This window comes from Ptychodera flava, chromosome 11, assembly GCF_041260155.1.
Source record: "Ptychodera flava strain L36383 chromosome 11, AS_Pfla_20210202, whole genome shotgun sequence".
In the NCBI taxonomy this organism is placed as follows: Eukaryota; Metazoa; Hemichordata; class Enteropneusta; family Ptychoderidae; genus Ptychodera; species Ptychodera flava.
Window position 1 is genome coordinate 2815186 of NC_091938.1, and position 23998 is coordinate 2839183.

The window sequence follows — 23998 nt, forward strand, 5'->3', positions numbered from 1 at the left end:
AACTTTACCAGCCCAAGAAACCGTGGAAATGTTGCCTTTTAATTCTCTTGTGCTTTCAGTCTGTTGCAACAAAAATTAACCAAATTACCAAAAAAATTCTGGAGTATATATATTGTTTGAATTGTACATGTATGTACTACTCTCTTTCCTCTAGGTTTTCACTTCAAATGTCAAATCTGATGAAAGAGTTGAGAACAATAAGAAACTTTGCTACAATTGGTAGACATGTCTTCGCATACATGTTGTCAGTTACTGCTCAAACGAGTACTGTTCTCCAGGTTTTGTTCTTCACTGGTCTCGTGTTACAAATTTTCGTAAGTTTTGACAAGGTGTAGTACTTGATAAGAATTTTTCACCAAGTTGCCATAGCCAATCTAGTACCCACAGGACACCCTGTAGTATCATGCTACTCTGTTCACATTCCTGTGCAATTCAAAGAGATGACCGACTGGCCACTTTCCTTGTTCATATGCCTGTACATATCTAGTTTCGGTATGATTCTTGTTAGAAAAATTGAAAATTTTTGCAGTTTTCAGAAATCAAACATTTAGCAACATAAAATGTGCATCAAATATTCCTTAAGAAGCCACTGCCAAAATGAAGAAAATTACCTCTTCTGAATCATATCAAACTTATGAGGCCTAGCTTTGATTCTGCAAAAAAGAGAAGTTTGCTGAAGTAAACCTTTAGTTCATGTCCTCCTTGCCATGGCTAAAAATTCAATTTTTTCAAAAGAAGAAATAATTTAACATCAGATTCTCACTATCCTGTCAATGTTAAATTCCCAGTATGCAGCTGCAATCACCTCCAAGCATTTTACATTACACAGACTTACACTCACTCAGGAAAATCACATACTTTGCTGTTTGCTTTTGTTTCTTGCACTTTCATGGTCTCATAATGATTAAAACTAACAGTTGACGGAAAAAGCTTTTGAATATGATGTCAAGGGTTCACGACAATTTCTCATTCAACCTCTGTTGTAGCTTTTTGTCCATTAATGCACTGTGTGGGTAAACAAGATTTTTGAGATATATTAGTTGCTGGACACACAAGCTGTTAGGGATTATGGTCACTGTCATGACTGGCTAGCTGTGCGTTCTAGTTGCATAATGCATGAGGAGTTTGTTACGGAAATTTGAACCATTACCTTGTGTTTCATTTAAGCAATAAAGCACACCCAGCGATGGTATACCACGAGATTTTGACCATTTCACTTCATATATGCATGAGCAATAGCGAGTACATATATGAAGTGATCTGGTCAAAATCTCGTGGTATACCGCAGCTGGGTGCGATTTTTTGGTATTTTATTATTACAGTACTGATATATTGAAATTCTGGGATGAAATGTCAAAAAAGGGTTTTGCACTTGCTGAGAGTTTGTGCGTGTGCCAACTGGTATAATGCGAATGTACCACAGTTCTTTTCATGTCTTGACCGATCAGATCGCTGCATTTGCATCATCAATATACTGGTATGATATAATAGTTGATAAATCATTTTGAAAGGAATAAACTTCAGCCTGTGCAGTAAAACTAGAAGCACATTACATTTCTGGATTTCACAAGCCAGCAAAGTTTGGAAGCTAGGTACTTCTCTGTGGAAACAAATGGGCATAATTCTGCATGGAACAACCATAGCCTGCATGCTGATAATGATCACAGAATGAACTATAAGTGATATAAAATATAAGGCCAGTTGTTGTTCAATAAAATGTACTTCAGAAAAATGAACTCTACAAAAATGTTTCTCAGTTTTCATCATACATGTACTAGTATTTTATTTGCAAAAAAATACTCTACAAGTCTAGAGTATAATAAAATGCATCTCCTGACATGCACTATCATAGTCACACAGACTTTCCTCTCACAACTTGCCATCCTCTAAAAACCACAAACTTCAAGGCCCATTAAATGAAACCATATACATTGCACAATATGTACATTCCCACCACTTTCTGACTTCAGTAGATCACTAAAGCTATCAGCATTCTTCACATACACACACTTGGTAGATTTCAGTAACACCAATGTGCCCAATAAGAATTTCTCTATGGGGCGAGATAATTTTCCAAAATTTACATGTATTAGGAGAGAACTGATGCAAAAAAAATGTAGAAATTCACTGAGATGACTCCCAGGGTACACCTTGAGCTCACAAGTCTTCCTGGACCTCGTTTGCCAGTGTGTCTATTTGAAACACACTGTTCGTTTTTACACTAATTGCATAAAAGTTCCTCTCTTCTCACACACTGCATCACTGTATGCAGCTTCAGTACCAACTGATCGTTGTCGGTTGCAGTCACACCATTACATTATAATTCAGATTCTGGTTCAACTTCTTCACCTTCTTTTACCGGTGCTTCATATAATTTAATAAAGCTTTCTGAATTTTGATACTGAAGGAATAGTTTCTGTATTTCCCAACTGAAAAGAACAATAGCGATGATAATTAATTTTATATAATGCTGTAGGCCTCTAGCCCACGTACAATCATGACAAGATATTGCATAATATCAAACAATAAAAAAAATACAAATATATTGATACATTTTGCATAGACAAAAATGTAAAAGCAAAAGTATTTCTGAATTTCCATATCATTACAGTAACTCAGTACTGTAGTAATGTAATGACTAGCACGGTAGGATCATATTCTCATATCTAGTCCTACGGACTAATTTTTTGAAACAAAATTGATCTATTGAATGTTGCCAGTTTTGAAATACATGCAAGAAATATGCGATGCCATACAATTCTTTGTTAAACTACCTGTACCTAGGAACTGTGTGGCTTTTACATCATTTCTCTTACAGGAAGGTGGTTGAAAACGTTTTAACAATCACACCTCTGAGCAGAGCTTAGAATATTTTTTGAGGTTATCGGGCCTTAAAAAGAAAGACCTGCATTCTCTTTGCATTGTGTATTGCTGAGCATTACTATGTCATTGGCTAACATCTTTCTGAATAAAGTCTAGCTTACCTCACAACTTAGATAAATATATTAAATCAATATATTTATCGTAATTTAGATATTTTTATCACAATTTAGATAAATATATTAAATCAATACTTTGTTAAGGTCATTTCCGTATGTATTGTTGCATAGACGAATACATGTTGGCAATTTATTGAAAACTGAAGAAATAAATCTGCAAGTCAGTCAGAAACATCACTGAAAGTAAGAATAATGCCAAATATAGAAAACTGACATCAACACATGTACTTACTCAGCACCAGGTTTTGATCTTTCTGCCCATGTAAAGAGTGTCCCTTTTGTTTTGCTGCCTCTGACGCCAATCTTGAGCTGAAGCAATAAACAGACAATTATTTCTGCTATAACTTGAAATGCTATAACATGACAAACATATATTTGAATGACTTTTATGTCAATAGCTAGAGATCTTGTCAACTCAAGGAAGTCAATCAAACACCCACTATTTAGCTTGTCAATGCAGCATCTATATTTTTGTAATGCACTGAATTTCTGAAAATTTCTTTTTCGATAATTACAATGCTGGTTACACAAGTACAGCTTAGGTTGACACACTGAACTGTGTATATATCAACATGCTTTGGGGAGTAGAACAAGAAACTAGTTGAAAGTGAAACCATGGCAGTGAAAATATCATTGAAAGTTAACAGCTACTGTTCCATTAATATTGCTAATCACTGCTGATAAAAATGGCTAAATTCTCTCACTTTTGGATTAACCTGCTTTCATATTTCAAGTAAACATGAACATGTAAATTATACCATAGACCATCGTTTTTTCGAGGGTCTATGATTATACATTATTTAAGATTATAAAGTGAAATGCACTCCTATGTACAGTAAATACTCATCCATAAAAGAGGTGATTACAGTGCAATAATAACAATTGAAACTGAGATTAGCAGGAGGAAATTCTAAGTCTCTTTCAGAAGCTTGTTGATTGAAGCACAGAGCTGGTAGACACTGCAGTGCATGTCTTTCTGATTTGTAATAGAGGGAAGTCACTAAAGTAGAGGTAAAAATAAGTTATCACATAAAGTAGTTGTCAATAGATGGTTTCACCCCAGGCCAAAATATAGTTACGTTAATCAATATGCCCTAGGAAGTAAGGACAGTTGGTTGAGAACATATAATGTTTTGTTTTATGGGATGTGACAATAAAAAGATTTTGTAAAATTTGGCAAATCATCAGTGATATGCAGCCAGTTGAGGGTTTAAAAAGCGACCCAGCGGCCGATATAGCTCCGCTGTGTTTATGTAGAGAATAACTATTTTTGACACATGTTGATGAAGAAGGTGGAAATCTTTGATAGCTCAATGCAGTGGCCAGAAAAAGTAGCTAAAATAGCTGCAAAAATACACAATCGAAGATTTCATCATACTTTGAATATATCACATGGGATCATCCCTAAGAACATGTCAACCAAAGCTATCTCATGAGTAATTTTTTGGAGAATAAAATTTTCTGACCAAGAATGGCAACAATTGCCCCAAAAATAAAATTTGCAGATTTCATCATAATTTCAAAAGATCAAATTTAGTTCATCTATAGAAACCTGTATACCAAATTTCAAAGCTGTTAGAGCAGTTATGTTATGCTATGTTATATCAATTTATTAAAGTGTCATGTGTGGTCTTAAACAGCTTGGTTGCCTCACCCAGCCCCAAGGGCTTACAAGACACGAAAACAGTATATTTGAGAAACACATTTTTTAACCAAAAATGAAAAAATTGACCCAAAAATTCAAATTGCAGATTTCATCATAATTTCAATAAATATTATTTAGTTCATCTATAGAAACCTACATACCAAATTTCAAAGCTATCAGATGAGTAGTTTTGGAAATACACATTTTTAGACCAAATATGGCAAAAATTGCCCCAAAAATACAAATTACAGATTTCGTCAGAAATTCCACATATATTACTAAGCTCATCTGTAGAAACCTGTATACCAAATTGCAAAGCTATCAGTCCAGTACTCTATGAGAAACACATTTTTTGACCAAAAATGGCAAAAATTGCCCAAAATTAAAAAATTGCAGATTTCATCATAATTTCCACAAATATCATTAAGGTGATCTCTAGGAACCTGTATACCAAATTGCAAAGCTATAAGATGACTTGTTTTGGAAATACACATTTTTTGACCAAAAGTGGCAAAAATTGCCCCAAAAATACAAAATTGCAGATTTCATCATAATTTCAATAAATATCATTTAGTTTATCTGTAGGAACCTGTATACCAAGTTTCAAAGCTATCAGATGAGTACTTTTGGAAATACACATTTTTTGACCAAAAATGGCAAAAATTGCCCCAAAAATACAAAATACAGATTTCATCAGAAATTCCATATATATTACTTAGTTCCTCTATAGAAACCTGTATACCAAATTTCAAAACTATCAGACCAGTACTTTTAGAGAAATACATTTTTTGACCAAAAATGGCAAAAATTGCCTTAAAAATGCAAATTTGAATATTTCTGCACAATTTGAACAAATCTGAAATAGATCATCCCTAGGGACATATGTACCAAATATCAAAGCTATCTGACAAGTAGTTTTGAAGAAGAAGATTTTTAAAGATTTTTTTACCAAAAATGACAAAAACTGCCTTAAAAATACAAATATGCAAATTTCACCACGATTTGAACAAATCTGACTGAAGTCACCCTAAGTAAACTGCATATCAAATTTCAAAGCAATCAGACAAGCGGTTCCAGAAAAGAAGATTTTTTACCAAAAATGACAAAAATTGCCCCAAAAATACAAATATGCAAATTTCACCACGATTTGAACAAACTTAAGTGAGGTCACCCCAAGTGAGCTGCATATAAAATTTCAAAGCAATTGGACTTGCGGTTTCAGAGGAGAAGGCAATTGTTGACGGACGACGGACGACGGACGACGACGGACGACGACGGAAAATCAACCTATTTGATAAGCTCCGCGTCGCTGACAGCGAAGTTAAAAAGAGTAGATCTGGTATTGAAAATACATTTTTACTTGGCCTTATCAGAACTAATTGTTTGTAAATAATGACTTACTGAACAGTTAACACCATCCACTTTATTGAATTTATCAGAAAGATCCAAATATTTGCTTTTTACAGGTGGACCCAGCTTTGCCATTGCTTCTTCATTGTCTCCCAGTATTTGCATTGATTTGCTGTAGTATGATCCAGACACAAGATTGTCTGTGGATGTACAAAGAAAATAAATTTGACAAGTATATCTACCGTATTAAATAGCATCACTAGAGTGCCGGAAAAAGAAAGTTAGAATTGAAGCAAAACACAACTTATTGTGTATTTTTACATTGTAATATGATGAAAGAGGTCTGAGTAGTTTTCTTTTTTGCTCCAGTTTTGACTGTTGTCTCTGCTTTGTTGTTCTTCACACACTCCACGCTTGATGAAAGATCCAATCCAATTTACATGATAGATATTCAAGAAGTTGTGGGGAAACTATCAACAAGTTGAGTGTTCAAGGTAAAGCAACTTTTAAACAGCTGAAGTTTTGATTAAAATACTGTCAGTATTGAGTTAAATAAGTGGCTCTATACTTACAGAAAGGATGAGACTTCAAGAAGTGGAAGGTGTGTATTTGATAGTTTTTCTTGTTAGTTGGTCAAATAGGACACTGCACAACTTGTAAGATTTTTTAAAGATGTTATGATTGGATATCAATCTCTGAATGCTGCAAGAATTATGCTAAATCATGCAAATGTTTGACAGAATGAATTATTGCGCAATAAAAGTCAACAACAGTCACATCAACACATTGGACTTGGCCATTGCAGCAGAATGTTTCACTTATGACTATGACCGAGATTATCGGTGGGTTATTTTGTTCTGTTTCACCATGGTTTCACTTGATGTGTTTATGAAAGTTTTCCCCAGGAAATAAATACAATTACAAACCTTGAATTTTGGTATAAAAGTAACCTGCTCCTCCTAAAGATAATATTCCACCATAAATGGCAATACTCTTCAACGTTGACATGCGAACCATTATTATTGAATAATTTTCTCACGTCACGATGAAGAATTTTTGTTTTGAAAGAAACCAGTTGCAGTTATTGAAGTCACACCTGTGTTATCCAATGAGAGCCTGAGACTAGACCAGACGAGTCCCTGTTGTTTGCGATCGAGCGCACGCAACGGGTAGCGTCAAATTCCCGTTGATTATATCGTATTGACCCCAATCGACACTGACATGCTACCACCCAGGAAGAGTCTGACACAATCTGCAAGTTTTGTGGCAATGCATATGATGTTTTCTTCGCGCGGATCAGTGATAAACAGGAGAAACATGTGTACAAGTGGTCAGTAACCTTTGACCCATGAATACACATACCTGTTTTATCTTTATTTCCTCCAGTATATAATCCTCGTGCGACGTTATGTTTATTAAGAAAATAAGCACTGTTTCATAATTTATATTTGCCTATTTATTGCCGTAAAATAGTATATGCTATACAATGTTAACACTAAATAATAGTCTAATAAAACTGGTCTAGGACAGTATCGCGGATCACAGTATTTGCTGTTGATCGAGGCTGTTTCTGTGGGGATGTAACGTAGCAACGTGAACGAGAGGTAGCCGACATTTTGGACGGAGTCGTCGTGTGTCGACCAAAACAACCCCCATCTCCACCCAAATTACCCATTTCGGGTTGATTTTGTGTAAATTTTACGTTCACCATTTAACCATTTACGTTATTTGTATATACCTGCGTTACATTTTCGTACGTTTGTAGATGTTTTAATTGAGTTTAAGACCTCGAAGCCGCATTATGGCTGACGTTCAGGTAAGTGCTGCAACCATTATGTGTGCCATAATGTGGCGAGTGGCGTTTCGAAACGACTTTTCATGGTAACTTGAGACACGCATTGCGGGCCATTTATCTTGATCTGCTTCAAGCATACATTTCAGTGGCAGTAGTAGGTCACTAAGATATCTTTTCGTAGTTAAGTTTGAACTGCAAGTATCCCAAACAGCAGTTTCTTAGCACGAAACTTGCAAGTTGAAATAAGTCTGTGCGCAGCAAAATGCCCGTGGCTTACGAGAAGGAGTAATCCGAATCGATTTTCTATTGTGATCAAACACATTCACAGTGGGGTTTGCAGATTCATGTGGCGCAGAACTTTTCTCGTATTCATCCAAATGTAAAGAACAACGTTCCCCATGTTCCTGTTCTGCGCGGTTTAGTTTTCGTGTTACCCACTTCGTGTCAAGCGATGACGTATCTGAGACCCAGATCAAACACTAGCTCAGACCACTACCGTATAACAAGTTGTCTGTGGCTACATCAAACATTTGTATTCGATTGCGCCATAGCATTCAGCAAACGACTTTGATGTGTAGTTGCTGCTAAAAAACTTATTTTGTCGTAAAATATTATCAGAACTTAGATAAATTACATTATATCCACGAGCTGTTTGTTCCTCACACAACTGTTTCACTTTTTCACCTATAAAGTTTTGAACAGTTCCAAAGAATCATCTTTTTCGAAAAATAAAGAAATCCATTGGTTGTTAAAATGACAGACGTAAGTATGCGTTGAAATAAAATACAATCATGTATACCTTTAAAGTGGTAGGTTTTGGTAGCACTGCACAAATGTCACACACAAATTAATATCTATCCAAAGTAACTATTGTGTAGAAGTCTGCGTAGCAGTTAATGTATCATTATCATCATTATGTATTACTTTCAAACTAAAAAGATAAAAATCTAATGAATACATGTGGTAATATGATCTGTTAAAAGTTCCTCTATGATATATCACTTATCAGTAATGACAGGATTTAAAAGATTCTTTAACAAATAATTATATTGAATCATTACTTAGGTTGAAATTGTCTTCGTTTTATAAGAATATGCATTCCAAAGTTACATACTCGCACTTCGAAGATTTAGTTTGTATGTTGAAGTAGTTTTGCAATACCTTTCAGGACTTTTAAGAGACAATTGAAAATGTTTTCAAAAATCTTTAGTGAAGATTATTTCAAGATCTGCCACAAATGCACAAATGTATAAATCAAATTACTTCAAGTGCTGATGTAACCCTCTTCCTTTATCTCTTAAATTAATCTGTCTATTGTTTTGCAAATAATGATAGTCCCAATCAACCTTATTTTCTATGTTCTTTTTAAAGATGTAATAGTGCTAACTCCACAAAACAAAACTTTTTGTTCTGAAATAAATACCTCGCAATGATAAAACAGAAGCTTCTGATAATATGCACATATGCACGTCAACACATCGTCTTCCTGAACTTATTCGTGTCTTGCTTCTGTACAAAGTCTAGAGAGATCTGTGTACACAGATTATCTCTATGTATGGAGTTTAATCAAAGAATAAATAAATGAAATACAGTCTGTCTGTTGAAGAATAAATGAGGCCTCTTTTTTTATATTGACCAAAAGTAAATTCATGACATTCTCTTACAGTATATCCCACTGAGAGGAAACAAAGGCAAGAACCCTGATAATCCATCATCTTTCCTGCCAACCCTCCCTGACGTAAGTAGCAAGTTGCAAAAGATTAACCGTAGTTTTCTATCAAATCTCTCTGTTTTTGTTCAACTATGTACCGTCTTTTTTAAGGTCTATGGTACAACTGCAAGCTGTTGTCAACTTATATTTGATTTTAATCAAACTGTCAATATTAAGCAAATTGTGATTAATATTTTGCTGACTGTAGATCTTTTATTGAATTATTCATTACTATATTAGCGTTGAACTCAGAATGTCTATTTCAGTACGGAAGCTAAGGTACTGATTTTGTTGACTTCGTCATAAAAACACCTGCTATGTCTGTCAGTCATCAAAACATATAAATCTATATAAGTGCAGGAAATGGCCCATGGCAACACTAATGGCTTTCAAGTCACTGCCTGTACCTGAGACAATATATTATTCAGTAACTCTCAACAGAATGCATATAGTTGATTTCTCCTGGACCTGTTTAAAATAGTGTAAGATTGACCAGTTTGTGTTTTTGAAAAGTACAGATAAACATTAACCAACCATTGTTCTTCTAAGATGTAACATTCAAGCAAACGTTTTATCTTAATACACTCACTTGGAGTGTTGATCATTGAATTGTCTAACAGATGATGTTGAACTTGACCAAAGCATAATGGTGAAGCTGTAATAAACGTTGTCAATGTCTTTTTTTTTGGACAGAAACGTACAAAGCCATCATGGCAAGCAAACCCTCCATCATTTGTTCTGACTGGTAAACCACCAGAAGATGAAGTGATAGAGGATCTAAATATTGCAACACAGCTAACAGCAAGTAAGTTTTCATACAGTGAAGTTCAAATCTGTTGATTCATTCAAACTGCCACTTTTAAATACACTTTAAATTCTCTGCCAGTGTTCTAATATAATATGCTGGCCTTAACTGTGAAGTATGATGTGATTCAGTTTGATATTGATTGTATGCTAAGTGTTCAGCAAAACGATGTCAAAACTGGTCTAATAGTGTATCGATATCAATTCAAGGAACAAAATTACCAGATGTATAAAACGATAGAGATAATACAGAGTGGGAACATCCTCAACCACTGATATGTGATGGTACCAGGTGTACAAAATTGTTATACCCAAGTACGTACCCTGTTAGCTTACTGCACCTGTTAAAATATCTTACCTCAAATGTTTTATTATTTTATTGAGGAGCAAGAAAGGAGAACTGAAATACAGTGCCGCAGCCATCTGTTATTGTTAAAATAATACTAACTACTAGTGACACTTTGTAAATTTTAAAGTTAACTTTCGCTTTGTACAAATTGAAAATTGTTTCTTTACATCACAAAAAAAGCATAAACAGACACACAAGACTTATTTTGTAAATATGAGACAAGTGAAAAGTGATATTTTTTCCTCATAGGAGAACCAAAGAAAAGGAAAACCAGAACCAGATCCTGGGAACCTGAAAGTAATGGCATTGCCAATGGCAAACCAGGAAAAGCAGCAGCTGGCGGATTCTCTCATCCTAGAAAAGACAGAGAAAGTTTTAGAAGTGCACTAGTCAATATAATCCTGTAAGTTGAACTTGATTTTCTCCTTTTGAGAAAGTAGGACTGTGTGATACACTGGTGATGTTTATACTGGTGTATAAATTGACTAAAGACATAAAGTGCAATTGTATTTTAATATTGTAACATGGTTTATTACATATTCACTGTGTTTTATATCATCATTTAGTAGAATCATCTGCTAAATATATTTTCTGAATTTGGTGGAAATATCATGGCCATCATACCACATAGAAAACCTACAACCATATTGTACTGTCCTCCTCACATTTTAGTGTACTCATTTGGTAAAAGCATATTTTAATCGTATTGACACAAAAACATTGTAACAGTTATTGTTTTAAGTTCTAAAAAATAAAAAAAATTATAATCTTTTACAGCCAAGATGACAGGATGTCACCACCACCAAGGCCTTCATCAGCCGATGGAGAGTTACCACCACTGTCTAGAACAGGCTCTCCTACTGCTGCAGAAAAGGACATCCTTGTGAGTCTTATTTACATTATATCTTTTTACATCCAATGTAGAAGTTTTTTTGCCCCAAAACTTTATTTACAAATGATATCAGAGGGAAATAACTTGTTTATGTGTCTGTGTACACATACTGTATTTTTGCTAGTGTTTTCAGCTATGCTATTACATAGTTTTACTTTTAGCTTGAAGTGTTGCTGTTGGCACTGGTATTGTTAATAATAGTTAGTTAATTGATACTCGAGATGATGCATTGTTATTACAGTGGAATAAATGATGATATGTGTGCTTTTTCTCATCCACAGAGATACTATTATTACATTCACAATGGAATAGACACTGAGCATGTAGCCCCAATGGAGGATTCCTGGCTAGAGGATGTTCTGAAACTCGTACCCGAGCACTTGAAGCAGCTTGCAGACACGATAGATACTCTTTCTGATGAAATGCGTGAGGACTATTTACTCAGTGTCAAGAAAGCCATTGGTATGTATACCCCCTTTCTTACATGTAGCTACAGTGCATTGACTACTATTATACATAGTTGTTAGGAAACACAGTGATTCTGTGATTACTTGTATATGTATTACGCACAATCCTTCATTGTCTGCACAAACAAAAATCCACTGACTTTATTATATGTCCTTACAAAAGCAAAGCTGAATGCCACCGGACATAGATAGGTTGCAGAACTGGCAAATTATAACTTCAACATCAAATATAGCCCAGGGAAAAAATATCCAGTTCATTGAATTGACATTTATAGATATTACTTTTGTGAGGAAGATGTAGTTTTGAGTTTTATATTGACCACTTTGTGCCCTTTTGTGTTCATTTAAAAAACATACAATTGCAAGGCTTCCCCTGTGATCTCTTCAATGAAATATAAGTAATTGACTTGGCTATATTTTGCTCAGTAATTATAACATCTCAGTCACAATCCAAGGAGAGTTCCCCTGTATCTTGAGTATTTCAGCTAGGCTCTCAAGATACTTACTTTCATGGCCGGTAGAAATATTGACTTCCCAGTTTATGAGATAAAGTACAGATATTAAAACATGTAATTTGTATGTAAATTCTGATAGTGAAAGAGAATCCGAAAGTCGGCACATGTTTTATGTTGGTGTCAAAAATTGAAATTGTATTGTACAGAATATAGCTATTGTTCAAAAGTAAGGCGACCCTGCTGACGCTGGTATAATATTGCCATACACTAGCTTCTGTTATTGTCGGTGTAGTTATTCTGAAGGAGATACTAAACGTCTGTTGTTGAAATAACAATTACTGCAGCAGATCCGAGTTGAAAATTTTGATGGACTACAGCCAGTGAAACTTTAAGAATGTTTTTTATGAGGAGGAGTATATCACTGTTAATTACAACCTCTGAAAATTGAATAGGCCATAATGTTCAAGGTGATCTGTTTTACAATTTACTATATCACTTGTCATTAAAATTGCTACAAGTTGAATGACCCAGTAATCAGTAGGTTCAACACTTAACACAGTCCATACAGTCCATCCCTGTTCTCTAGGTTTAGATGTTTTATTTCTAGGACTAAAATGTTAAGTTTCTTTAAACCTTTTAACATCTCCAACAGTCCAATATGCTGTCTATGCAAATACAAAAAGCAAAAAACCCAAATGACAAAAAAATAAAAAACAACCCCCCCCCCAAAAAAATAACAGCACCAGTAATGGTCAGTGCTCAGATAATATTGTGTGTACATAGTAGTGTATTAACTGTGATAGATGAATACCACAAGCACAAGTAAGCATGACTCAGCATTAGTATTCAGTTCTTATGCTGTAATTTGAGACTAACCCCAAGTCAGCAATCTCTATGGCTTAAATCTTGATGGAGTGTCTGACACTAAATTTCAAGATATTTCTAACAGTTTGTAAAGCAAGTTAATATATCTAAAATATTTGTGCCTGATAGAGGTACCATGTTCAAAAACTGTGTAAGATATATTTAATTAGTTACCATCCTCCGTCTAGTCTCTATGCCTTACAAGTTACAATAGAGGTCATTAATCACAGGCATTAAGCCAAGGTATATACCTTCACTATTGTTGTGTTGACAAACACTATTGTTATCAATCCCAACTCAATTCTTTGCAACACAATGCTGAAGTAAGTCACTGACTGCAAGCAAAGGAAAAAAAAACACTCTTGAATTATTTTAATGTTTTATCAAAAAGAAAACTTTTGACATTTGTTTTAAATGTGTGGTTTTATACAAATATAGGTATAATTATATGCAGTTGTATAGTTGTTGATTGCTATTGTACAAAAGCTACATGCATACAGCATGAGTTGACATAATTTTAAGCCTTTCCATATTGTTGCTGTGCACGTTGTTTTTATCCTAGTAAACTTAAAGCTAATCAAGCCCAATATGTACTGTAAAACGAGCCTTTTTAGCTAGCAGTTTTTTAGCTAATTCAGCTAAGTGTTTAAATTCACTAATTTAAAATGCTGCTAATTTAAACTTCATATTTATGGTCAAGATGTCTTTTCAGCTGAATTAAAAACCCGCTGATTGCAATGAAAATTCAAACTTGCGAAGAAGCATGCAGCTTATTCAAAGTGTTTTACAGTATGTAGTATTTGATTTGCAGATTTTGTTTGTATTGTATTGAATTCGTATTATCTTTCTAGATTTCTTGATATGGTTTAGTGGGCGATACACAGTTAATACTGGTAGATCTTAGATCACGACGATTATGCCATAGATTTATAGAAAAGAATAAATTGTGAAAGAAAAAGCAATTGCAATTGACATTATTTATGGTATGTCCATGATGCAGTCATGTCTCTTTTAATCTCCTACAGTTGACTTTGTATTACGAGATCCCCGTGAAAGGGATGATGACAAAAAAGAAGAGTTACCACCACACAGAGCAGAATTGGCAGTAGTGCCAAAACCATGGAACAAATCCTATGTATCTGCCTCTCTGGATATTGACAGTAATTTACATGTAACCAATCCAACTATGCTACAAGTCCTGGATATGTGGCATGTCTCTTTTGGGTAAGTCTGCCAGATTTTTGACCTGAAATTATTAAAAACGGATATTGAAAAGTTCAAGAATCAAAAGCTATACTGAGAAAAGTGATATATTTTGCTCACAGTGCTATGTTATTAACTATTTAATTTTGTTGGATATATATGGACATAGATATAGTATGTTGTAATTTTAAAATTCTGAGATTTACAGTGAAACAATTTCTATTTGAAACCCCTGAGAATAGAGACAATGTCCCTGATAGGGGAATGACTGTAATTGACAGGTTAAATTATGTTCAGCTCGCGACTTTCGATTCGAAAAATTTTGAAAGGTGTCCTGTCTAGAGAAGTGACCACAAGGACAGGTTCTACTGTACTTTTAATAATGTCCTTTACTTTTCTACCTCTGTCAATGTATTTGAACATTTTTTTATGATATGATAAAAACGTTTCGTTACAGAGGACAGATGAAATATATTTTTCTTATTTGTCTTTCTTGTCTTTTGCAGTAAACTTCGATTAGTTGACATAGAAGAATTTCACAACAGAGAAGACTCAATGGAGTTGGCAGTGTTTCAGAATCTTGTCATGAGACACATTGAAGCCGCCAAGGAAAAACTTTTGAAAAAGTAAGATTCCAAATAGAAAATATCTTTGTAAGCCTTCACATAATTTATGTAGTGGCACAACGGTCTTCCTCTTCATGGTACTATTTGTGTCAAAGCAATTCTTTTGTAGCATTTGATGCACTTTCTGTATTAGGTGAATTACGTCTTTTATTTTGACACTAAATGTCCTATCATGTACGTTTGTGTCATCATGAAGTGCAATAAGTTGCAAATTTCTGTCATCATACTGGACTTGATCAGTTCCTTCTCAGCAATTGGTATGATGAGACAAATGCAAACACCTACTGATTTGCAACTGCCAAAATACTGATTTTAGTTAATAAACATTTAGTCATAAAATTTTGCAAACTAGCAGAATGTAATCTAGTGTTTTTTCCATACTCAAGTTTATTTTGATGTAACTTTCCATCCTTTGTTAGACCTTTTTAATAATACCATATAGGGAACTAAATCTTATTCTCAGTTACCTTTCAATGTTTCTAAAAAGAAAAATTTGATAAGAAAATAAAGTTTCTTAGCCGTGGTGTATCTTCATCTATATTGCAAACTTATGTTAGCAAGTTGCTGTATAAAATTATGTCATCATAGGTTAGCTTTGATTTCCATGCTGACAAAATACGTACAGCTGTATCCTTTGACCTCTATCAATTGTGATTTCCTTAGCAACAGTTAATGGATACAGCTGTCTGAACAATAGCCCATTCTTTATTTACTGCCCAGCTTTATTTATGGCTGTGACGCAGACACCTAAACATTATGGCATCTAACAAACAAGGTTTCTGATTTCTGAACTCTGTTTTAAGAATTTTCCAGAAATTTCCCTGCTGGTAGTATGTGGCGCACGTTGTAGAAAACGTCTTTCTTTCTTAGTGTAACCTGCTTCTTGCAAAAAACGTTGTGAAGTATTAATGTTGCAATTTCCTCAGTATGGAATTGCAACTTTCTCGACATCTATAAGCATCGAGTTTGGTGCCGTCGGCTTCGCCATCTCTGATTGATGTATACTTACTGTCATTTTGTTGAATGATATGTCATAGGATGTAACGCAAGGAATTGTTAATCACAGCTTTGTCCAGTTCAACGCCCTTTAAAACCCAAAAAAACCATATTGGGGTGAAAAAATTCAATTTTCTTTGTGTGTGTGTGTGTGTGTGTGTGTGTGTGTGTACTTGCAATTTTTCAAATGGTCAGCAAAATTTCTAATCCTATAATTCATAAGCCAAGCAGACTCTATATTAAATTCTCCTTGAAAATGCTCATACCAAATTATATGCTTCATTTCAGGTGGTTCCCTGAAGTGCAAAACATCTATTACCAAGGAAACAGACGTAAACAGGTGCCCAGCAGCAATAACAGTCAGAAATTGGAATCATTTTTCAACTGTGCTGCTACACTGATGACTGGACAGTTGCAGAGCTTGGCTCTACTGTCCATTGATGACTACACAGACCTCATTGCCCAACCTCCTGTGAGTAAAACATTCTACTGTGAATTTGTGTGCCAGTTATGTCAGAAGCATCATGGCGCAGCCATGAAACATTTCCCACACAAGCTCTCAAAGTTGCATCTTTTTGTGTCTTTTAGTATAAAAAAGTACAGCATCAAAAATATACTTCACAATTCTGCAACCTGTTAACCCTTTTTATTCAAGCTTAAATTCAATGACCGTATTCGTCCGAGTATAAGCCCCTGCTCGTGTATAAGCCCCCCTACTGATTTTAGAGGATTTTAGAAAATGCATTACATCCGTGTATAAGCCCCTACCCTAGTGTAACTCAAATACAGAAAGGTTAGGAGAGTATATTTGGTCATTTAACTTGGTAAAATTTATTTTAGATAATAAAGAAACCATTAAAAGATGTTAAAACAATGGGAAACTGGATTTCCCTTGACAATATCGTAAGGAAAATGACACGTTTTTCCAGTACTATCTTGATTCTTTGACCCTACTCACCCCCGTCGCCTAAATAGAATAGTCTCACTCACGTCCGCCATTGTTTATTTTCATTCACGGCCACGATGTTTCATGCTTGAAACATGCAGTTTTCTTTTGTTTGAAGCAATTATCCTTTCATGTGTGAAGACTTTTCCTGGTGACTATTACAATTTTCACTGCTATGTTGTTGTTTTCACAAGATGTAGACAGTTTGATATTGGAATATTGAGTTGCCTTTCCGTGTGGGCAATGCATGCCTGTTCACATTACTGTTGATCAGCAGCATACATGACGTCTTTGTTTCAAGTTTGGGTTTTTTTTCGACGCTGAAATTTCACCAAAATGTCACTTCTGTATTCAGAGATTGTACAGTCAATTTCTTTGGATGTGTAAGTCGATTTTGAAAGCGATAGAAAGATCGAGTGGTGTTGAAAAAAATCGTGCATAAAATTAGCATAAATTAAGCGTCTATGCCAGATAACATGGGGTTGCTCGAGTATAAGCCCCTCCCCTAGTTTTACCGCTGTTTAGTGTTGCCGAACCGGGGGCTTATACTCGGACGAGTACGGTAAATTCAATGACAGAGTATTGGTTCAGAGTGAGGAATGAAACTTGTCAAGATCTTGATGGTCAATGCTTCATAAGTTTTGAAAAAACTGTCTCTGAGTGTCTTGCAAATATAATACTAGCTATCTGCACTGAAAAGAATAGAAATAGTGATGTTCAGGTGACTTCTTTGTTGTGTAGATCAGATGTGCACTTATGAAACTGACCAATACCTAAGACAATAAAATCACTATGAATGACAAAAGACATACAAACAAAATTTATTGTTACATTGTGCAAGTCAACTGATTTTTATCCACAACTTTTCACTTTCAGCACTCTGTCAGGGCATATGAACATTCTGGATTCATCATCAGACTTGTTCTAGAAGGTTCCGATATCAAATTTGAACCTGCATTCTCAGACTTTGAAGTTGTGCTCCTCAATGTCTATGATGTCATGGTCAAGGCTGTCAGTATGGTGCCTCGTGTGGAAACAAAGCTCTACTCAGAATGGGTTAGTATGCTTTAAATCATGTTGTCACACAAGTTTACGTTGGATTGGTGCAAAAATACTTCAGATCTTTCTGTTTGTAGACACGCATGGAGTTGTTCAGTTATGTGTGTAGTGTCATTTGTCTGATAGTGGGTGGACTTCATTGGGGCGACCGGTGTAGACCGGCGCATGCAGGCCAACTAAGTTCATACTTGATTGGTTCGGGGATTGTGCGCACGCATCTATTCGGGGATCTCCAACTAGCCCAATCGATTTTGGTCAGGAGCTGATGAATACAATATGGCAGCCAATACGAATCAGCCACCTGATTGGAGAATCCGCCGGATGACCCCGACAACGTGACAGAAAAAAACGGTCTCGCTCCGGTCAGGTCAACCGCGCGCCTCAATCAAGTCCACCCAGTGACAACACAAATGTCTTGATGCAGTCAAGTGTATTCTTTACAAAATTTATGACACCAGTTTACATGAGACTGTTACAATGGGAAGCTGAACGATACAAAGACAAGATTTTTGCCCATCTTGCATCTATCTGTTATGGTTTTATAAGTTCAGGATGCATGTACCTCATACTTTTTAGAAGTATGGAATGAAAAAGCCCAGTATTTGCATGGTTTAAATTAAAGTTGTATTTCATTGCATCGGTTTTATTGTTGGTTTACCCTAAGCCATGGGGAACATTTCTGTCCACTCAGATATTTGCTTTTGCCAGGGTATTGATCTCTACTACTAGTAGGCTTTTTGCATGAAAATCTGAATATTCATATTTACATGACTTATTTGACTTTTATTATCATTGCAAATACATTTCAGCATGACATATACAACATTGCAATTATAACATTTCCACCACATTGCCATTATAACATTTTCACATCATTGCAATTGTAAAATTTCCCTTTTTCTATCACTATTTCACTCTTCTTTCACAACCATGTTACTGTGGCCTTGCTCACCGCTCTTTCAGATGGTCACCGATAAGAAATTGGGTCGTGTTTTGGGCAAGATTCTACTGGTTTGCAATCACTTCTTATGATTACTGTTCCTCTTCCACTCTTCACCATGCAACCACAAATCAAAGTTTTACAATATTTCTGTTTTCCAAACCCTTGACCAATCCATCCATACCTTAATGATCAGTTTTTAAAGTGATCAATATTTTCACTGCTTGAAAACCCAGTTTATCCTTGGTTGAACAACTATTTTTCATATATTTGCTGTGATTTATATGTTAAATATAAACACTGGTAGAATTTGAAAATATGTTTTTTACACATGAATAAAACTTTCTCTTTGCTGTAACCGTTTTTATTGTTTTGTTCCTGGAAGATCTTATTTATTCCTGAAGGATTCTTCTAGTTACTGTTGGGCATTTTCTTTTATTTATTCTGTTGCTTGTATTTACTCTTTATTCAATGCATTTGGTAACAGAATTGTGTGTGAATGACTTTTCCAGGCTGGAAACAAGGCCAAAGCATCACTGAAACCTGTTATTCTGGAAGAAATCCTGGAAGACAAGAAAGCCAAAGTCCGGGAAGTCATCCAAAAAGAGAGTACCGGCCCCATTGAGCACTTGAAAATCTATGACAAGTACAACTTTTTGGTCAACAAACAGGTGATTATCCAAGTGTTTATATTTCCTACGGATCTAGAGAAATTCCATGGATTTGGCTGATCCTGGGAACCATCAGCATCAGACAGTTATTGCTATCCCTTGTTCTTCTTGTGATTGTAACATTTAAAGAATATTCCTAGAGAGATTATAAACATTCTTACTTTGACAGGTGCCACTGTCTGTGAAAATAAAATAGAAATGTTCCTAGTAGCTTCAAATATGAAAACTGTTAGAGAAATTTCTAGACGTATTTTAGTTCCCATTAATTCCAAAGTGGAAGTTAGGAATTTACGCAAGTAAATCACCCAGGAATTTACATATTACATGTTGTTAAAAAACATACTGAGTGAATGTTTGACAACACAATAAAATATTGCTTCTAGTTTTACATAAATTTTCTGTTGAATGAATTTTCCTTGTTCCAGGCTGATGCTGATGTTGATCAGTTCTTGACTGAGGAGCACACATTCCATGATTACACCAAAGAAGTGGAAAAGTACCGCAAACTGGTGGATGAGATCCAGTATAATTCCAGAAAGGTATGTCAGATGTCTGGCTTGTTGAGTTTTCAATCCATGGAAAGCACACATCCGTGCCAAACTCAGAAATGTAAAGTCACAGTGTAGTAGTTGTCTAGATTTCATATAAATGATTTGTGGCCATACATCATCGCTGATAAATATTTACATATTGTTTGAATTTGACAGTTACATTATGATGTTGAGATCTGGCTGTTTCAAGAAACTCAATTTCAATGGAAATGTTTTTCTTTCTTCAATGGTCAAATTCTGAAAACAAGAAAAATCTAAATTATTAAGTCCAAAATATTGTTAGATATTGGTGTAGTCATATTACAATGTGTTCAGTTTGTAAATCTGTTCAGTATTATATTTTGTATAAGTGTATACGTGTGTAGAATTGTTCTATATTTCAAAGTGTAGTAGGTGTGTAGCTTTTATTGTGTAGAATTAGCAGCCTTTAGCAACTATTTTGTGAAATATAAATGTGTTTGAGTGATAGCTTGCTATTTTAATTTGTTGTCAATTTTTTTCACCATTTTAATTTTATAAAATCAAATCCCATCCAACATGGTAATTTTCCAATTTTGCTTAAAGCTAATTTCAGAGATCTTCAATTTATTGAAAAAATATGAAATCAAAGCACTGCATCATTGTAAATGCCATCATATTTATGGAAATCATCTCCTCTATTTGCAAGAATTTGAATTTTGTAATCCAAATCAACAAGCGATATTGTGGCATAAGCTTTTAGGATGTACATATTCCTAATGAAAATGTTTAATAGCATTAATCAGAAAATAACTGAGCATTTTCAGAGTGTGTTTGTCATGTATGGCATAATATAATCTGTAATAATATGTGTGATTGTTTCTGAAATATAGTATAAATGAGTGCAATGCATATGAAAATAACCAACTTTGAAAATGTTGATTTTTGATAACCCATTATCTTCAGAGAAAATGCATGCCCTAATGAATTGCTTATTGTACAGAGCAGACCTGTTAACTGACCTTGCAATGGAACACGGTCCCTCTATGTAATAAGGACCATGAATGGAATAACATTTTGTTATGCTCAAGCTAATTGATATGCAACAATTTGCTTAATCTTTTCTGTGTTTGCTTGGAAAGTTTCAATTTTTTGTTTGTTCTTCCAAACCCCCCCCCCCCCCCCCCCAAAAAAAAAAAACATCAGTGAAAAGTTTCCATTGTTGGTCAGAATACAAGACTGTTCTGCAGTAACCTCAATTAGGTTTTATTTTAACCAAACCAACCGAAAACAAACCTAATATGTACCTAAATGTTTTCCTTTGATTAACAATTTTATTGCTTTATAATTGAACGATGACAATCTAACCGCCTCACCCATAACCCAGGATCCAAACAGAGCAAAGGTTTGTGCAGCAAACGACACAGGCTGACACTTGTTTTCTCTCTTTTCTTCTTCCAATAATAAATCTATTCTTGTATCAGCTCATGTCATCTCTGGTGTTGGTCTTAATCTCATAATCTGTGGCACAAGTAAAAACTGAGCAAAAATATTTCCATTTAAAAGTGGTGCATGGTTAAATTACACCATTCCAACATTGTCTGTTCCCAGTATTGTCATGGACTTGTTCATGCTGGCATTCAATGCAATCAAAACACAGGATTCCTAAGGTCTCTATGTACTTTCTCATATTATGTTGTGAAATGAGTAATTGGTTTGAAGAATCAACTCATACTCAAATTCTCATAAATTCTAACTAAAGAGTGGTTCTGGTCTTAGGCTTGAAGATTCTTCATGTTTCAAATTTGGGTGTGGTTTACATGCAGACCATGTTCATTACTTTCTTTGTGGAAATTTTTCCAAGGAGAAGGGAGAGCATTTTGGCTTCAATCGTAAAGTTTAATGACAATACACTTTTGCATTGGGTGTCAAAGATAAATTTATCCACCATATCATAAACTGTCAAGGTACCAGCTCATCAGTAAATGTCATCATCTGTATAACTCATCAACACCTATAGTCAAAAGTTTTGCACAGTAAAGAACACAGCAAATAACTACCATGTTTATGCACATTGATAACACTGACAATGGTGGCCTACAGTTCAAGCTAAAGCTAAAAGTCAATGGTGGGTCGTGCAAGGACTAGCTGCCAAACCGAAAACATGCAAACTACAGTATACTTAACAGTGTTCGGAAGTACATGTATATATGAAGCAAAATAGCAGTTGATCTAACAGTTGAATTGTAATATCACAAACACACATTTTTTACGTAGATTTCTTGAAGGTGAAAAATTCATACCTAAATAAAACCTAAACCAAAGTAGCAAGGTTCATTTAATTCTCAGAGGTACTTGTTATTTGCCAATACAAATTTTCTTGATAAGACGTGCCGTGTTGTATTGAACATTGTGCATTTCAAATCAATGGAATTGAATGTGGAATGAAAAAAAAATTGTGTAACAAAACCAAATCACAGTGTTTCATAGTGTACCACATGACAGTTTGGTATGAATTGGAATTGTACTTTTGCAATTGCATTGAAATCAAAGGTTTGTACCAAATTATGTAACAGCTAGAACTGAAGGATATAACCCAACAAATCGTGCATGTGAAAACTCTGGTAAGCTCAGAATTAACTCAACTTGCCTGTCCTATCCTATCCTAAGCTTTCCTGTCTTATATCAATACATGTGTTTGTAGGAGAATGGAAATATCTGGTAATATAACTCTTGTAGTCTGTGTGCGTTATCCTCTAGTAAGAAAAAAGAAATGAGGAATGTGATGTTTGTGGTAGAGTAGTTAGTATTTTGCCAAAAATTTATTTAGTGTGTTGTAGCAGTAAAGTGTAGAATGCAAAGACGACAAGTCTGTGCTTTGGAAGACAAAATGACTGATGGACATTTTCAACAAAGTAATCTTCCTGTTCCCACATATAAATTCATGATAAAAAATTAATGATAAGAAATCGCTATTAAAAATTTTGCTCTGAATTGTCAGTTTTGAAGGCCGTGGTAAATTATCTTGGGATGGAGCATAATATCAACATATTTGTTTCTGTATATGTTCGAATACCATTCATTTTGTCTTTGCAGAGCTTCAAACCAGTGTTTGGCTTTGATATTAATGACAAAATTTATTTTTTTTGCCGACAGGTCATCCGTCTTGGAATGTTTGAACTTCATTGTGATGAGCTCATCAGAGCTCTAGCGAAGAGAGCTGATAACTTACAGAGTAGACTGCTTGCCAGGATGTCCAAAGATCATCAAGAAGCCAATAGAAAGTAAGCCATCAAGCCATCACCAAATTAATCAATTCTGTCTTTTGCCATGTGATGTACACTGTTAACTACTTTTTACCATCTTATAAATGCGCTCTATTGGTCTCAGTTTATGCACTTATGGAATTCAATAAAATTTGATGCTTGACACATCACAGCTTTAGTGAAGTGTAGACTAGTGAACACCAACCTATGGACACTAAACTCAAAGGATTTCATGGGAACTCTAAGCTCAGTGGCTCCCTAGGCAATCAGTGATTAATGTTAATGTCTGTGTCAACAATGAATGACAATATACAAATTGAAGTAATATGGTGATTGCTTTAGTCAATAATTGATGATAAATAAGTTCAGAGATGTAGAAAATAAATGATTCTTGTTACAGTGCGATAGAATAATGGTATGTATACTCTGTTAGGTACGGCTATCATGGTTT

General features: G+C 34.9%; 2 protein-coding genes across 9 annotated transcripts in view; one reads left to right on the forward strand and one right to left on the reverse strand.

The window, feature by feature from the left end:
- Window positions 1–1749: 1749 nt before the first annotated feature.
- On the reverse strand, window positions 1750–7348 carry LOC139143265 (cytochrome c oxidase assembly factor 1 homolog). The gene is made up of 4 exons (XM_070713460.1): window positions 6921–7348; window positions 6046–6194; window positions 3232–3308; window positions 1750–2429 (listed from the first exon to the last, which is right to left on the reverse strand). The coding sequence occupies exons 1-4, from the start codon at window positions 7009–7011 to the stop codon at window positions 2318–2320; spliced, it is 429 nt and encodes a 142-aa protein (XP_070569561.1). The 5' UTR covers window positions 7012–7348; the 3' UTR covers window positions 1750–2317.
- Window positions 7349–7584: 236 nt separating this feature from the next.
- The window catches only part of LOC139143262 (dynein axonemal heavy chain 7-like), a 64668-nt gene continuing 48254 nt past the window's right edge, over window positions 7585–23998 (forward strand). For 3 of the 8 annotated variants that reach the window (XR_011554567.1, XM_070713449.1, XM_070713453.1), the window contains exons 1-14: window positions 7585–7810; window positions 9456–9527; window positions 10194–10305; window positions 10903–11056; window positions 11431–11536; window positions 11827–12007; window positions 14357–14555; window positions 15041–15160; window positions 16445–16628; window positions 17979–18158; window positions 19614–19772; window positions 20198–20311; window positions 21669–21686; window positions 23438–23565. Coding sequence is in view for 7 of the 8 variants with exons in the window: in XM_070713449.1 (XP_070569550.1) it covers window positions 7796–7810; window positions 9456–9527; window positions 10194–10305; window positions 10903–11056; window positions 11431–11536; window positions 11827–12007; window positions 14357–14555; window positions 15041–15160; window positions 16445–16628; window positions 17979–18158; window positions 19614–19772; window positions 20198–20311; window positions 21669–21686; window positions 23438–23565 (1742 nt within the window). In the remaining variant the exon portion in view is untranslated. Of the gene's footprint in view, window positions 7811–8481; window positions 8552–9455; window positions 9528–10193; window positions 10306–10902; window positions 11057–11430; window positions 11537–11826; window positions 12008–14356; window positions 14556–15040; window positions 15161–16444; window positions 16629–17978; window positions 18159–19613; window positions 19773–20197; window positions 20312–21668; window positions 21687–23437; window positions 23566–23998 lie in introns of all 8 variants that reach the window. The other 5 variants (XM_070713454.1, XM_070713456.1, XM_070713451.1 and 2 more) reach the window with 3 other exon arrangements.

Bases quoted from the DNA above. Each gene is read 5' to 3' on its own strand.
- LOC139143265 (XM_070713460.1), bottom strand. From the start codon at position 7,011: ATGGTTCGCATGTCAACGTTGAAGAGTATTGCCATTTATGGTGGAATA. The intron at 6,195-6,920 runs GTTTGTAATTGT...GTACATCCACAG, and splicing joins CTTTTATACCAAAATTCAAG to ACAATCTTGTGTCTGGATCA. The intron at 3,309-6,045 runs GTAAGTCATTAT...TTATTGCTTCAG, and splicing joins TGGATGGTGTTAACTGTTCA to CTCAAGATTGGCGTCAGAGG.